We start from the raw sequence: 17,803 nt of genomic DNA, 5'->3' as shown, positions 1-17,803 counted from the left end.
TGACAGATTTCCATTAATATCACACATTCTGTTCCACTACTGTTGAATGTGAAAAATGATACATCGTATAATATTGCACCCAAGGACAGGCCTTCATGGGCATCCTCCAATGGGCCCTGGTCCTGGAACATTAAATGGATTTCCCTTTTACAGGAAAATCCCCTATAATGAGGTTCAACCACGACAGGCTCCAGAAGGTCCAGCAGAAGACAAAGCCATTTGAAGCGGACTTTAGAGCAAATCCCTTGCTACGTTCTATTACTTTTTCGAGTTAGTGCCCAAATAATTCATAATCAATTACTAGCCCTTGCTGATATGACGTATACGTGCAAGAATTACAGAAGAGTTTACAACGTTAATAATGGTGAACATGCAAGTGTTCTGTATAGGGGTACCCAAGGTACCCAAGTCTGATGTTGACTGCAACTTCAATATTCATTAAGGATGTGTTCACATGACCGTTGCCCTTCCACTGAGGGGTTCCGTCTGAGGATTCCGTCGGGTTAACCCCTCAACGGAAAGGCAAACGGAAACCTAAGCTTCCGTTTGCATCACCATTGATATCAATGGTGAAGGAAACGTTGCTAAAGGTTTACGTTTGTCACCGTTGTGACAGGGTTCCGTCATTTTTGACGGAATCAATAAATAGCGCAGTCGACTGCGCTATTGGTTCCGTCAAAACAACGCATAGGGGAGTCCATGTCAAATGGCATGGACTCCCCTATGCTTTCGCGTCACTGGAAACACAGTATAATATGTTAGCATAGAGGAGTATTGAGCACAGTGTTGTCTTAAAATAGGAATAAACACTGATGTCACAGCTAAAGGCTTAGGACCAGTGTGAAGTTACAGTCCAGATAATAAATACAGCATAAAATACAAGGTTAATGCCAACAGTGATTTCACAGTCAAGCCGGGTTCACACGTAGAATAAATAACGCAGATTTTCTGCACTGCATTTTATTGCGGAAAGTCCGCAGCATATTTCAGTAGCAGCAGAGTGGATGAGATATGAAAAAAAATCTCATCCACATGCTGCGTAAAAAAATCAGCCCAAAAGACGTTCATAAATTGACAGTGGTACGTTATTTTTAATCCGCAGCATGTCAATTTGTGCGACTAAATTGCTGCATTTCTGTTGTGGGTTTTCCCCATTGAACTCAATGGGGATGTAAAACCCACAACGAATAGCAGATGTTGCGATTTCTGAAGTGGAAAAGCTGCGAATCTGCTGCAAAAATTGCAACTTTAAAATAAAATAAAAAAAGCTTTCTCCACTTCTGCGTCCAGCCCAGCCTCCAGGGATGATGTTTCATCCCATATGACTGCTGCAGCCAATCACAGGCTGCAGCTGTCACATGGGATGAAACGTCATCTCAGGGGGCCGCGCTGCAGGACGTCAGAAGGACGTGTCGCCATAGCTATGGGTAATCATATATTTTTTTTTTAAGTGGTGTTTTCTGCAGCGGTCATTCTGTCCGAAAAACTGCTTCATAATTTGGTGTATTTTTTTGTCCGAAATTTTTTGCAGGAAACGGGGCGGATACGCCGTTTACTTTTATGCAGCGTATCCGCCTAGTGTGAACATAGCCTAAAGATATAATAAAACACTGGCATTCCCTTATGTGGCAGAGTAGCCATTGGGCCATCTCAGGCTCTAGGGGCCAGTTGCAACTGCAACCTCTGCACTATTACATGAACACCCCTGATTCGTCTACGGTTAACCAGTACTGTATTTGCACTAAATGATCGCTCCATGTAGTTTGATAACACAGATGAGCCTTGATTTTACTAATACAATCTCTGTATTATATTGTATATACCAAGTAGAACTAGACTGCAGTGGTTTTCTAATCTTTCTACTACAGTTTTACTCCCACGTATGTGCGAGATAGAGAATTTAAATGCAGAACCACTGAGCCTCTTCAGCGCCCTGTACAGTTTCTCAGTTCAAAGCTCATAGTTCTAGTACGGTTGAAAAAAGACACGTCCATCTAGTTCAACCAAGGGATGGGAAAAGGGAAGGGAACCATTTCTACACATAGGAGCTTATATTTTTTTGTTCTAGGAAATTATCTAAGCCTTTTTTAAAGCCATCAACTGTCCCTGCTGTGACCAGCTCCTGCGGTAGACTATGCCATAGATTCACAGTTCTCACAGTAAGGCCTGATTTACACGAGCGTGTGCGTTTTGCGCACGCAAAAAACGCTGCATTTTGCGTGCGCAAAAGGCACTTAACAGCTCCGTGTGTCATCAGCATTATGACACTCCGTTTGGATGTTTGTAAACAGAAAAGCACGTGGTGCTTTTCTGTTTACATTCAGAGTTTGATAGCTGTTGCGCGAATCACGCAGTTCGCACGGAAGTGCTTCCGTGCGGCATGCGTGGTTTTCACACACCCATTGACTTCAATGGGTGCGTGATGCGCGAACAGCGCACAAAGAAATGACATGTCGTGAGTTTTTTTTCAGCGGACTCACGCTGAGCAAAACTCACGGACTGTCTGCATGCAACCATAGACTAATATAGGTGCGTATGACACCCGTGAAAAGCACGCGCGTCGCACGCACGTATATCCCGCTCGTGTAAACGAGGCCTAAAGAAGGCTTGTCGCCTCTGCAGATTGAACCTTTTTTTCTCCAGACGGAGGGAGTGCCCCCTTGTTTTTTGAGGGGGTTTTACATGGAACAGGATTTCACCATATTTTTTGTATGTGCCATTCATATATTTATATAAGTTAATCATGTCCCCCCTTAGTCGTCTTTTTTCAAGGCTAAATAGGTTTACTTCTTTTAATCTTTCCTCATAACTTAGATTCTCCATGTCCCTTATTAGCTTCGTTGCTCTTCTTTGTATTTTTTCTAACTCCAGGGCATCCTTTCAATGAACTGGAGCCCAGAACTGAACTGCATATTCTAGATGAGGCCTCACTAATGCTTTGTAAAGTGGTAATATTACATCCCTGTCCCGTGAGTCCATGCCTCTTTTAATACACGACAATATCTTGCTGGCCTTTGAAGCAGCTGATTGACATTGCATGCTGTTATTTAGTTTATGATTTACAAGTACACCCAGATCCTTCTCAACAAGTGACTCCCCCAGCATAGCTCCCACTAGGACATATGATGCATGCAGATTGTTGGTACCCAGATGCATAACTTTACATTTATCTACATTTATCTGGACGCCCAAATACTCAGTTTGTTTAAATCCGCTCGCAATTTATGAACATTTTCCATAGACTGAACTATATTACATAGCTTGGTGTCATCTGCAAAAATAGAAATAGTGCTATTAATCCGATCCTCTATATCAGGGGTCTCAAACTCGGCCGGGTAAGTGGGCCACATATAGAAAAAATGGGAAGTGGACGGGCCGCATTACTTTCAAATTTGATACAATACAAAATTATTGTTAATCAATTCGTTATTTGAACTACTATAACACTATATTACTATAATAATAATACTATATTACTATAATAATACTGCTAGCTTTAAAATTTGAGAGAATTCTCCACGTGCTTATTTCAATAATTCAGTTTCCCAGTTTTAAGTGTCGCTAAACGCAGTCCGGCGGCTCAGTTGGCAGCGTTTGGCAGACACACGTCAAGATTGGGCAGCCCCTTTTTAGATAATGCCACAGTGCCGTCTGTAGAGAATGCAACACACCCCTAGATAATGCCAGTGTCCTCTGTAGATACTGCCACACACCCACTTGTAGATGCCACAGTGCCCTCTGCAGATGCTGCCACAGTGCCCTCTGCAGATGCTGCCACAGTGCCCTCCGCAGATGCTGCCACACACACCCCAAGTAGATAGCTCCATTGGGGCACCCTCTAGGAGTGGAATCCCCAGCCAGAATGTTGCCGACGCTTTGGCTGGGGATTCCTCTGCTGTTAGAGCCCCTGACGTGACTGTCCATACACTGACGTCAGGGGATCCTCCTGGACGGGAATGTGATATCAGGGGCAACCCCAGAGCCGGTGTCCCGGAGCAGAGCACTAGTATAGGCTCTGCGCTGGAACTCTGGGGGAGCCACTGACATCAGTGTCCATATAGGGACACTGATGTCAGGGGCTTGCCCAGAGCTGGGGTCCCGGAGCAGAGCCAGTTCTAGCACTCTGCCTGGGATTCCAGCTCTGCTCCTGACATCACTGTCCATATATGGACATGGATGTCAGGGGCAACCCCAGAGCTGGAGTCCCGGGCAGAGCGCTAGTAGGCTCTTCCTGGGACTCCAGCTGTGCTCCCGACATCACTGGGACTCCTGCTCTAGGGAAGCCCCTGACATCACTGTTGATGTATGGACAGCATTGTCAGAGGCTTCCCCAGAGTCCCGGAGCAGAGCCTATACTAGCACTCTGCCCGGGACTCCAGCTCTGGGGTAGCCCAGACATCGCTGTCCATATGTGGACAGCGACGTCAGGGGATTCCACAGAGTCCCGGAGCACAGCAGATACTTGCGCTCTGCACGGGACTCCGGCTCTGGGGAAGACCCTGACAACACTGCCCATATATGGACAGCGATGTCAGGGAATTCCACAGAGTGCCAGAGCAGAGCCGATACTAGCGCTCTGCACGGGACCCCGGCTCTGGGGAAGCCCCAGACATCGCTGTCAATATGTGGACAGCGATGTCAGGGAATGCCACAGAGTCCTGGAGCAGAGCCTGTACTAGCGGCTCTGTGTCCCGCGGGCCAAGATGACTGCCCCAGGGGCCGCGTGCTTGAGACCCCTGCTGTATATCATGAATAAATAAGTTGAATTAGTGGTCCCAGCACTGAACCCTGGGGTACACCACTTATAACCGGGGACCATTCAGAGTAGGAATCATTGACCACAACTCTCTGGATTGAGAATTGGCTCAAGAACCATATCCAATTACAAACTATACTATCTAAACCTATAGTCCTTAATTTACCCATTAGACGTCTATGAGGGACAGTGTCACATGTCTTTGCAAAGTCCAAAAATACGATATACACAGCGGCCCCTCTGTCTAGGCTTCTGCTCACCTCTTTATAAAAACATATCACGTTAGTTTGACAACTTCTGCCCTTAGTAAAACCGTGCTGGCTGTCACTTCTAATACTATTTTTTGTCACATAATCCTGTATATAGTCCCTCAAAAGCCCCTCAAACATTTTCCCCACGATGCATGTTAAGCTTACTGGTCTATAATTACCCGGAGAAGACCTAGAGCCCTTTTTGAAAATCGGCACCACATTTCCCTTGGCACTATACCAGTCACTAGAGAATCTCTGAATATTATAAAGGGGGGGACTGGAATAACTGAACTAAGCTCTTTAAGAACTCTAGTGTGTAACCCATCTGGTCCCGGGACCTTGTGCACATTTATTTTTAATTTAGCTTGGACCATATCTACAATCAGCCAATTCAGTATATCAACTGATATATTAGCAGCACTGGCACCGGCTACATCAGCTGCTCTTTCTTCTGTTATATATACAGAGCTAAAGAACCCACTTAGTAACTCTGCCTTCTCTTGATCCCCTGTGACCAACTCCCCATTACCACTATCTAGGGGTCCTACATGTTCAGACCTTGGCTTTTTTGCATTTATATACTTGAAGAGTTTTTTGGGATTTGTTTTACTATCCTTGGCCACCTGCCTTTCATTTTGTATTTTTGCTGATTTTATTACCTTTTTACAGATTTTGTTAAGCTCTTTATATTTTACAAAGGCTACAGCTGTACCCTCAGATTTGCATTTTTTAAATGCCCTTTTTTTGTCATATATTGCCCTTTTTACAGAAGGTGTAAACCATGTGGGGTTTAATTTTAGTTGTTTATACTTGTTACCTATTGGAATAAGTTTTGCACTATAATTACCCAAAGTAGATTTGAAAATCTCCCATTTATCATTTGTACCATTATTTGACATTAGTTCTTCCCAGTCTATAGCCTTAATTGCAGCCCTCATCCTGGGGAAATTGGCCTTCTTAAAATTAAGTGTTGTTGCCTTCCCAGCCTGTGTTTGATTTTTACAGTATAGGTAAAAAATAACTGTATTATGATCACTGTAACTGAGGTTTTCACACACATTGACATTCCCAACAAGATCTGCATTATTAGAAATGACCAGATCCAACAGAGCTTCACCTCTAGTCGGGTCTTCCACAAACTGGCCCATAAAATTTTTCTGCAACAGGTTGAGGAAATGTCTCCCCTTTGCAGTTGAAGCCGAACCATGACACCAATTAATATCCCGGTAATTAAAATCCTCAATTATCACTACAGTACCCGCCTGTGCAGCCCGCTCCATCTGTTTATATGGCTGATCTTCCATCTCCTCAGTTATATTGGGGGGTCTATAGATTACACCAAAAGTATTTTTTCCAGTGTTTACCTCCCTTTGTAATTCCACCCACAAGGTTTCAACCTCCTCACAGTCTTCACCCTCTAATGTCTCATTCACACTCACCTTCATATCACTTCTCACATACAGACATACACCACTGCCTTTCCTATTTGTCCTGTCTTTCCGAAACAGTGTAAAACCCTGTAGATTTGCAGCCCAGACATGTTAAGAGTCCAGCCATGTTTCAGCAACACCCACTATATCTATATTTTCTTCCAGTACCAAGGCCTCCAGCTCCCCCATTTTGCTTGCTAGACTTCTGACATTTGTGAACATACACTTTAACTTGCCTTTCAGTTTTTCACTTTCATGATCAGAAATGTGATTTTACATTATTTGGGCATTTTTATTTTCATTTTCATTGCGGTTTTGTAACAAAAGGATCTCCTTATCCTGTTGTCTAGTCCTCTCCCCACAGTCTATTTCTGCCCCCACCAATATAGTCCGACCCCTCTCTAACCTGACTACCCCTTTATTTTCTACATTGACCTCCCTCCTCAGCCTTAGTTTAAATACTCCGCCACCACAGCTAGAATTCTCTCCCCCAGCATAGCGGACACCCTTGCCTTTAGGTGCAAATCATCTGCAGAATACAGTTTGTACCCCAATGAAAAGTCAGCCCAGTGCTCTAGGATCCCAAAGCGTTCTCTACACCAGGACTTAAGCCATGCATTTAACTCCATAAGCTCCAGCTGTCTTTCCTGTGATGCCCATGACACAGGCAGTATTCCTGAGAATACTACCTTGGAGGTCCTTCCCTTCAGATTGTAGCCTAGTTCTTTAAAATTATTCTCAAGGCTCCTCCACCTACCATTTATTCGGTCGTTGGTACCCACATGGATCACGGCAGCTGGATCATCACCAGCCCCTCCCAGTAATTTATCCACCCGTTCCACCACATGCCGAACCCTGGCACCAGGGAGACAGCAAACCATTCAGTTGAGGCGGTCTTGGCGACAAATTATTCTATCCATCTTCCTGATTATAGAATCCCCTACAACTACCAATTGTCTTTCCTTACCTGCATTACCATCCCACCGACTACTAGCTGAGCTGTTCTCCCGGCTGTTAGGGAGATCAGTATCCACTAGGGCTGCAATTTCTGATACTGACACACTCGCATTATCACTCAGTAAGAGAAATACGTGTCTAGTGTTACGTCATTGCAGCTTTATTTATAGATTACTGGAGAACCCTCTTTATCACTTTATGACCCACATGGCAAGTGGCAACTTCCAGTTACATAAAAATTGATACATTTAGATAAAGTCATCTGAGCAGACGATATAAAACCAGGGCTTCCCATTTCTCATTCTGTGTCATATTGTTCATTCCGGTAAACTGTGTGGTGCAATTTCCTGTGCAGTGGTTTATAGATAAGAAGTCAACCGTCTAAGTCTTCCATCCTACTCATTATATTGCCAATGCCTGAGGATTTCCTTCATCTGAATGACTGGACTAGTAATTATATTAGAAGCTCCATCCTAATCTCTAGGAGTTCCCGATGAAGGGATCATAGAACAGTCATCATAATGATGGTATCATTTACTTCAAAATACTACTTTCTAAAAAACACATTGAAGGCTGGCACTGTGCTATGTGGGTGACAGTTCCCGACTCTCTTGAATATGTTATTTCTAAACCCAAGCAACCTATTGTTTATGGGCCGAGCGTGCCTCAAGAGCGCTGTATGTTCACATCTCTCCCTGCTTGTATCTCTGTTGCGCTTAGTCTTCTGGAACAGACTCGATAAATATGTTTCTAGATCAACACTAAATATACATCTTGGCGGTCTCACAAAACCTCATTACCTGCTTTACCCTGCCAAGAAACACTGCACAGGAAAGATATAATAAAGAGCCTGTCTGCTGTCAGATGCTGCTGCATACAAGGCTAGACTCACAGAACAGCGTGAAGGCCGCAAGATGGATAGTGATATTTGCAGATTAAGGATTATCAGACTGCAATTTTCCGATGTCATAAGACGCAGGCATTTAATATTAATGTGCCCTGGTCATATAGTGTGCCATGTCAGGTCAGAGGCAAGAATAAAAGTCAAGCAAGTCCTTTTATGTTCTGGCAGAATTACAGTATCCTGTACTTGAATAAATAATTTCTGTACAGTGACGCAGCGAGATCTGACAGATATGACCAGGCTAATAAGATCTGGAATGGATAGGATTAATTAATAAGAAAAAAAAAATCTTAAAATAACGCACCTCATTACTGAAGGTCAAATGCGGAGGCAATTTTTTTTTTGCATGAATGTGCCCGGATTACTACTACAAACTATTGTAAATCACAAGGAGTATATTAGGATCGACGCTGAAGCGAACATATATATTGAAGAGCGTGTTTAAGGTAATATGCTAACCTGATATACTTCTGTTGCTGGTTCTTGGTCATGCAAAATAGGAATGATTAACCCTAGAGTGATTGGATAAAATGCTGAACATGACATGCAAGAGCCCCGCTAATATAATTTGGACTGGCATGAGCTAAAATATCAGGATTCTAATCACCCCTATACAGCAGTAACACATAGCATTAGTCTAGAGGATCTATATCGGTGACAGGTTCCATTTAAACGGTCAATGAAGATGAATTTAAAAAGTAAACAGATGTATCCGATTCTAAAGTGGATGAAGGTTGGGCCTGGGCTTAGGATACGTGAAATTTGGGAGAATGCACACCTAGGCACTAAGGGAATGGAATGCAAATGTGTCAACCAATATCAATTGGATCTTATGGACAGACCATCATTGATCCCATGTACAGGACTACAGCAACACTATTCTATTCCTACTCACACACTGCAAACATGTGACTCTGGATATGCTAAGGTCTGCCATTAAGAAACGAATAAAGCAAATAAAAACCCATGGTGAGAATGCCCATTCTGCATCAGTAAATTGCACATTAATTAAGCTACGCTGTTTAACATTCATGCAAAAAATATATATATTTTAATTAAAGATCAGATGGGATTCTTCGTATACTCACCCTTGGCCAATCTTTTCAAACCTTGTATACTTCTTTTTAGGATCACCAACACTTACAATGCTTCCTGCAAACACACAATATAAAAAAACAAAAAAACATAAGACTAGAAGTCTTAAAGACACAGGTTCAGTAAACCACACAAACATCAGAACAATACTCTTATTCTAAAAGAGCATAAGCCATTTATAGGCAGGTTAACTGGTTTCCTTGTATACAGATAAGTGGAATCCAATTTTACTGTAAAAAAAAAAAGCAGGTTGGGTGCAGCATATAACATGAATGATCATCTATTCTTCTCCATGCGTCCTTCCATTGAATACAACGCATAAACGACAGTAAGTGTGCCAATATGGATGTTGTGTACATGGGACAAGTTTTGCTGACAAGTAAGTATATCCGACAGATTCTTGGGTGTTCTAAAGTCATATTTTATAGGAAATCTTTAGCTGGAGTCTCCTTAACATCAGACTGCAAAAATGTGCTAATATACAGGCCAAGCAGCGGTTTTCAGTCTGTTGCTATGGAGCCTATGACATGAATTAAATGTCACGCGGAAAATCTCAGCAAAAGTAAATAGTCTTCAAATTTAATCTTAAAACGGTATTATGAATTTGGTAAGTGTGAAAGTATACCACATTCTGTAATATATACAGTTTATAGAACAGATTATATAACAGATTCGAAGATTAGCAGTAAAATCACAGACCGCTTATAGTGTGAGCTACTTTATTAGAGGAGTTGTCTCATCTCGCCAACCATTCTCCATATTCCCTACTAGGGTATTTGGAAGTCATAGAGATCTTCTATGAGCCAGAGCTGGGAACCAAGCAAGGACTCGGCCTCTGGTTGACTCAGACTGTTCATATGAATGTATGGCATGAAGTACTAGATTTACCCTGTAGCGACTGCTGCAAAAGGAAATGAGCAGCCAATGGCAACTACCCACAGCAAGATCAGCTGCTTTCTGGGGGTCTCGGGAGTGTTGACTTTAACCCTTTAACTTTAAAGATCCTGCTTATTCTCTAGGGGAACCTGACAGACAACATTCTCTGTGCTCCCTGACTAATGCTCCTTAACGCCTCCCCACATCTCTCACTAAGCAGCCTTTTCTAGTCTCCACCTTCAAGGCTATGGAAGGAGCCATAGATTGACAGCTGGAGACCGGGGCAGAAGACGCTGCTCTGTATGTGACGGGCAGCCTAATCACATACAGAATAATAGGTCCTGTGTCTGAGAGAGTCCGTATCTGAGAGGGCATCTAGATGAATTGTTAGACATAAAGGCTACGTGAAAAGAATTGTGCATGGGGCATTGAGCACCATTGGAGGCTGGTCAGACAGCACAAAGATCGTTGTGTTGTCAGGCTCTCCTAGAGAACGAAAAGGAAAAAAGTAGCGCATTCTATAAATATGCTGCAACTTCATGACTAATCTTTAATTTGAAATAAAATATATAGAAAGTCATATTTTTTTTTTTACCTAATAACCACCATATTTTTTCTATTATATCTCATGTCTATAATAATTTTGTACTATTTGTCTAATCTAATGCACCACCTCCAGGTGTAACACATCTGTGTAAGGATGAGAAAATTCCTACATTGGACCTGTACATGGTTGCTTTTTATACCACGTGATCAAATGATGGATGTAAATGAAGGTTATGAGTCAATGTCCGGAAATTGACAGTTGTGAAGATGTAGAGTCATCTCACAATACAGGAGAGCAAACACAATGGTAAAAATAGACAAGCAGAGGAATCGGGAACGCAGCTGTGTAACAGTAGGTACAATACTTAACCACCTTATGGACACAAAAGGTCGTGGAAAAAAATAGATAACCCCTTAACAGGTTCCCGACCGCTGGCCGTATTTATACGGCCAGCGGTCAGGGTCTCTAAAGTCCGGCGTATAGTATATATACGGCCGCACTTCAGAGACTGTGCACGCGGGATCGCGTGCACACAGCTCTATGCCCTGGCTGTTGCTAACAGCCATGGGCACTGGGCAGAATGTCAGGGGTCAATCTTTTGGCCCCTGAACATGTGATCGCTGTGACAACCAATCACAGCGATCACATGCATTTCTGCATAGAAAACAGTGTGCACGCGATCGTGTGCACACAGCCCTGTGCCCTCGCTGTTACCAACAGCTCTGGGCACTGGGCAGAGTATCAGGGACCAATCTGATGGTCCCTGAACATGTGGTCGCTGTGACAACCAATCACAGCGATCACATGCATTCCTGCTTATAAAACAGTGTGCACGCGATCGCGTGCACACAGCCCTGTGCCCACGCTGTTACCAACAGCTCTGGGCACTGGGCAGAGTATCAGGGACCAATCTGATGGTCCCTGAACATGTGGTCGCTGTGAAAACCTATCACAGCGACCACATTTGTTTTATTTTGACTTTTCTGGCAGTAAATCTCCTGCCTCTTTTCTTCTCCTCAAACATTGTTTCAGTTTGAGGAGAAGAAGAGACTCGGGAGAATTGCTGCCAGAAGATTACAGTTACAGTTACAAAAAAATACAGTTACACTCTAAAACATTCTCTGTATAGATAGATTTCTATCTATCTATACAATCTATCTATCCATCTATCTTTTTTTCTATCTATCTACCTTTCTTTCTTTTATTCTATTAGAATAGGCAGGTAGGGAGTATATAATTATATATATATCCACATATATATAATATATATAGCAATAGCGGTTTATTTTTTTGTTAGCGGTAGTGTAGATATATATAGCAGTTAGTTTGTGTGTTTTATAAAAAAAAAAAAAAAAAATTTGTTTAGTTAGTGTTAGTGTTAGTCACGTTATGGCGAGGAAGTTGTTTAGCGCCGAGGAGGCATACGCCATGCTGTGGTCTGAGTCGGAGACCGCATCAGAGATGGCGTCCGAGATGGAACCTGTTTTAGGTAGTGACGATGATAGCGTCACTTCAGGTTCATCTTCAGGGGACGTTGTCCCTGATGCAGTCGAAACTGCAGAACATGAAAGCGCAGGGCCAAGTAGCGCTGTAGCACGGGACAGCCTGGTCCCTCCAGTCCAGGCTCTTGTATGGGCACCTGCCCCATCTTTTGGGCCTAGAATCCACGGATTTACGGCCACTCCTGGCATAACCGTGGACAATACAAATTTTGTCCAAATGGATTACTTCCATTTATTTATAACGGACGACATCCTAAATCAGATTGTCCACGAAACAAATTTATATGCCACGCAATATATAAGGCAGAAACCTTCATCCACCCATGCCAGAGATTGGACGCCCACCAATTTGCAGGAATGAAAAATTTTTTTGGGGCTCACCCTAAATATGGGTATTGTCAAAAAGCCCTCCATTAGGTCTTACTGGTCAACAAGACCCGCCCAAGCCACCCCAGTATATTCTGCAGTAATGCCCAGGTCTCGTTATGAGACAATAATGAGGTTCCTCCACTTCAATGACAACGCACAGGCCCCCCCAAGTACCGATGCAAACCGGGATCGGTTGTTCAAAATAAGACCGCTAATAAATTCCCTGAATAATTTATTTCTGCAACTCTACACCCCTGAGCAGAATGTAAGTGTGGACGAATCCCTCCTCAACTTTCATGGCAGACTTAGCTTTCGCCAATATCTACCTTCCAAAAGGGCAAGATATGGCGTTAAGCTCTACAAATTGTGTGAAAGCGGGTCAGGATATACCACCGCCTTCAGAATTTATGAAGGGCGGGACCGCACAATAAATGTACCTGGATGCCCCCCTGATCTTTCCACCAGCAGTAAGATTGTGTGGGAGATAATGCAGCCTCTGCTTCACAAGGGGTACCCCCTGTACTGTGATAATTTTTATTCGAGTGTGCCCCTGTTTAGGCATTTGCATGCTGCAAGGACTGGGGCTTGTGGTACCATGCGCAAAAAACAGAATTGGTTTTCCACAGCAATTAGTGGGGAAGCGCATGGTAAAGGGGGACTCCTGTGCTTATGCATCTGAGGAATTGCTGGCGGTCAAGTTCAGGGATCGCAAAGACGTGTATGTGCTAAGCACGATTCATATCGCAGGAACAGTGGCAGTGAGGGAAAGAGGGGCAACATCGGACAAGCACAAACCAGTGAGCGTGTCCGAATATAACAAGTACATGGGGGGGGGTGGATTTAAGCGACCAGGTTTTACAGCCCTATTTAGTAAAACGCAAAACTAAAACCTGGTACAAAAAGTGGCCATTTATTTGTTACAGGTGGCCATCCACAATTCATTTGTGCTCTACAAAAAAAACAGAGGCAGAGACACATACCTGGATTTCCAGGAAAAAATTATTGAAGGCCTCATTTTTGATGTTCAGGACACCCGAGAATGCCCCCAGTCTGAGGATGTCACGCGACTGACTGAAAGACACTTCATCAGTCGGATTCCCCCAACAGCAACCAGAAGCAACCCCCAGAAAAAGTGCCGCGTCTGCAGAAAAGACGGGCACCGCAAAGATTCCCGATATTTCTGTCCCTCATGTCCCTCACAACCAGGCCTGTGCATTGAGCCATGTTTTAAAAAATACCACACTGTTCTGAATTATTAGATTTTAGTTAATTTGTTGAAAATATATTTGCCCTACATTACGTTTTTATTTTTCCCATGATTTTACTCCAAGGGTGAGGGAGGGAATGGGTGGGGGGTGGATGTCATGTTTGATGTTTTCCAAAGTTCATCTGCTGGAGAGCACCATTTGCATTAACCTGCAATTTCTTATTTTAGAAAACCCCAAAAAATAAATTCCCATTATACCCCTAGATTAATATTTTGGGATTTCTGCTTCAAGAGCAGATATTTTGGAAGTGTTATAGCAACTCTGTTGAGTTTTGTAAAACCAGCTTTGAAAAAAAGCGATATGTGAAATAATCTTCTTCTATCCTCTGCCCTCCTACATCTCTATGTGATAAATAAGGCCACATATTTGGTATCCCCGTGCACGGGAGAAGTGGCAGAATGTGAACGGAGATTAATTTTGACCGTGGTCTATACCGTGTGTGAAAAATGCTGGTATAAACTGACGCATTTGCTAAAAAATTGCTAATTTTATTTTGATCCATCTTATTCAAGAAACTTTCAGAAGAAAACTGGACTGTCTAAAAATATGATAAACCCCTTGAAGGAAACCTTGTGGGGTCTACTTGTGTGAATGAAGTCATTTATGGGGTGTTTCTAATGTTTCAGCAGCATTAGGCCCCCCAGAAAACAGTATGCGGCTCTAAAATCAAATGCAAAATTCCTGGACCGAAAAGGCCAAAAAGCCTCCTTTTATGCCAAGCCCTGGCACATGCCCGCACAGTGAATAAGGCACACATATTTGGTATCCCCATGCACGGGAGAAGTGGAAGAACGTGAAAGGAGATGAATTTTGGCCGTGGTCTATACCGTGTGTGAAAAATACTAGCCTAAACTGACGCATTTGCTAAAAAAGTGCTGATTTTATTTTGTTCCATCTTATTCAAGAAACTTTCAGAAGAAAACTGGACTTGCTAAAAATATGATAAACCCCTTGAAGGAAACCTTGTGGGGTCTACTTGTGTGAATGAAGTCATTTATGGGGTGTTTCTAATGTTTCAGCAGCATTAGGCCCCCCAGAAAACAGTATGCGGCTCTAAAATCAAATGCAAAATTCCTGGACCGAAAAGGCCAAAAAGCCTCCTTTTATGCCAAGCCCTGGCACATGCCCGCACAGTGAATAAGGCACACATATTTGGTATCCCCATGCACGGGAGAAGTGGAAGAACGTGAAAGGAGATGAATTTTGGCCGTGGTCTATACCGTGTGTGAAAAATACTAGCCTAAACTGACGCATTTGCTAAAAAAGTGCTGATTTTATTTTGTTCCATCTTATTCAAGAAACTTTCAGAAGAAAACTGGACTGTCTAAAAATATGATAAACCCCTTGAAGAAAACCTTGTGGGGTCTACTTGTGTGAATGAAGTCATTTATGGGGTGTTTCTAATGTTTCAGCAGCATTAGGCCCCCCAGAAAACAGTATGCGGCTATAAAATCAAATGCAAAATTCCTGGACCGAAAAGGCCAAAAAGCCTCCTTTTATGCCAAGCCCTGGCACATGCCCGCACAGTGAATAAGGCACACATATTTGGTATCCCCATGCACGGGAGAAGTAGAAGAACGTGAAAGGAGATGAATTTTGGCCGTGGTCTATACCGTGTGTGAAAAATACTAGCCTAAACTGACGCATTTGCTAAAAAAGTGCTGATTTTATTTTGTTCCATCTTATTCAAGAAACTTTCAGAAGAAAACTGGACTGTCTAAAAATATGATAAACCCCTTGAAAAAAACCTTGTGGCGTCTACTTGTGTGAATGAAGTCATTTATGGGGTGTTTCTAATGTTTCAGCAGCATTAGGCCCCCCAGAAAACAGTATGCGGCTCTAAAATCAAATGCAAAATTCCTGGACCGAAAAGGCCAAAAAGCCTCCTTTTATGCCAAGCCCTGGCACATGCCCGCACAGCGAATAAGGCACACATATTTGGTATCCCCATGCACGGGAGAAGTGGAAGAATGTGAAAGGAGATTAATTTTGTCCGTGGACTATACCGTGTGTGAAAAATACTAGCCTAAACTGACGCATTTGCTAAATTCTTGAATTTTTTTCCAATTTTGCCCACTTTAGAGAAAAAAATAAAAATGATATATACTGACAAATGCCACTAAAACAAAGCCCTATCTGTCCTTTAAAAAGAGTGTAAAATTCAAAGATGAACTTTATTCACCTACAGAGTTATAGTCATCTAAAGAAGCGCATAGCAAAATTGTGAAATTTGCTCTGGTCATTTAGCTGTAAAACAGCCTAGTCCTTAACCGGTTAATATGCCATTGGCATTTTTTTTATTTTTTTTCAATAGTCCGCTTAGTGGTTCTAAGTTTTCCACCCATTACTGTCCCAAGATATCTACAAACAAATTAACATTTCTAAACCTGTCATTCCCTGAAATTAGGTTTTGTAAACGTGAATGGGGTTTACTATTATTGTGGACTTTCGTTGTGGCTTCCACAAAGAAAATCTACATTAAAGAAACACCACAGCAATTATTTTTTTTTGCCTATATAGCGCAGGATAGGCTATTATTAAAGAATAATGTAGGGTAGAGCAGGGCAACTAATTGAAAAAAACCAAATTGAAATTCAGTGCAGATAACCGACGTCAACTTGTGCATTTTGTTTTTTCCCGGTTTCGACTGTATCTGCGTCCTCAGGACCCAGATACAGTCGAATCCCATGGTAGAGCAGGTAGCTGTCAGTTCCATGAACTACTATTCACTATGTAACACCTGCCGCTCACGGCTCGGCACACATATTTTCAGAGTCTGCTGGACTTCTGCCATGTACCAGCATTTCAGGCATCCTATTGGTCCACAGTGTCCTCAGTACTCACTTCATTTACTTCTTGTTTAGCCTCAATGCCCAAGCACTACGGCAATCATACAGTACCCCACCCCCCCCCCCCAATTGAATATATAGTGGAGGTTATACACTGGTTTGATGGGGTAATATACAGGGATGATGGCGGGCTGGTATTTACAGGGATGATGGGGGTCCCTGTATATTATCCCATCATCCCTGTATATAACCTTGAACACTACTCTAAATAACTACCATCATCACTGTATATAACCCCCATCACCCCTGTATACAGGGGTGATGGGAGTTATATACAGGAATGATGGCTGCCTAGTATATACAGGGATGATGGAAGTTGCATACAGGGATGCTGGCTGGTATATATAGGGATGATGAGGGCTACATACAGGCATGATGGGGGTTACAGACAGGAATGAAGGGGTTACATACAGGGACCCCCATCATCGCTGAATATACCAGCCTGCCATTATCCAAGCAGTTAACCCCCAACATTCCTGTATATACCAGCCCACCATAATCACCCTAATATAACCCTCATCATCCATATATACCATTGGGTTGGACACTGTCCACTCGACGTGGCACGTGGGCATTGAGGCTAAGGAAGAAGTAAATGTGCAGCAAGTGATAGATCAGTGACACAGAACTTCTGTCCTCACAATGCAGAGTCTCATCGTATCTCTATGTAGCTTCAGCCTGTCTCCTCTGCATTCTGCTAGTGATAGGTTTCTCCATGTCAGCCCTTACAAGTAGGAAGCACTGAGGAGCAGCATCTCATAGAATTACACTGGACTCTCTGCACACAGCACTCACAGCTAGTATAGACAGTCATTGTGAGTCAGGGGAGGTTTATAACTCTGCAGCTAATCATGTGAGATCACATGACACAGCTGCCCATAATGAAAAGGTCCAAAATGTATAGGAGCAACTAGCTGGGATGAAACAAATGACACTGCTACAATATTGCTGGTAAGGAAGAATCATATGTGCAAAAAAGTGCGTCTTTAAATACGCATA

At 42.8% G+C, this 17,803-nt stretch overlaps 1 protein-coding gene across 6 annotated transcripts in view; it reads right to left on the bottom strand.

Annotated features, from left to right (window-relative positions):
- Positions 1 to 17,803, bottom strand: part of PAK3 (p21 (RAC1) activated kinase 3) — a 182,549-nt gene that overhangs the window by 22,583 nt on the left and 142,163 nt on the right. For all 6 annotated transcript variants that reach the window (XM_075835822.1, XM_075835821.1, XM_075835824.1 and 3 more), the window contains one exon: positions 9,387 to 9,450. In XM_075835822.1, coding sequence (XP_075691937.1) covers positions 9,387 to 9,450 — 64 coding nt within the window. The remainder of the gene's footprint in view (positions 1 to 9,386; positions 9,451 to 17,803) is intronic.

This window comes from Rhinoderma darwinii, chromosome 8, assembly GCF_050947455.1.
Source record: "Rhinoderma darwinii isolate aRhiDar2 chromosome 8, aRhiDar2.hap1, whole genome shotgun sequence".
Classification (NCBI taxonomy): domain Eukaryota; kingdom Metazoa; phylum Chordata; class Amphibia; order Anura; family Rhinodermatidae; genus Rhinoderma; species Rhinoderma darwinii.
This window is presented reverse-complemented; position numbering and strand designations above follow the sequence as displayed.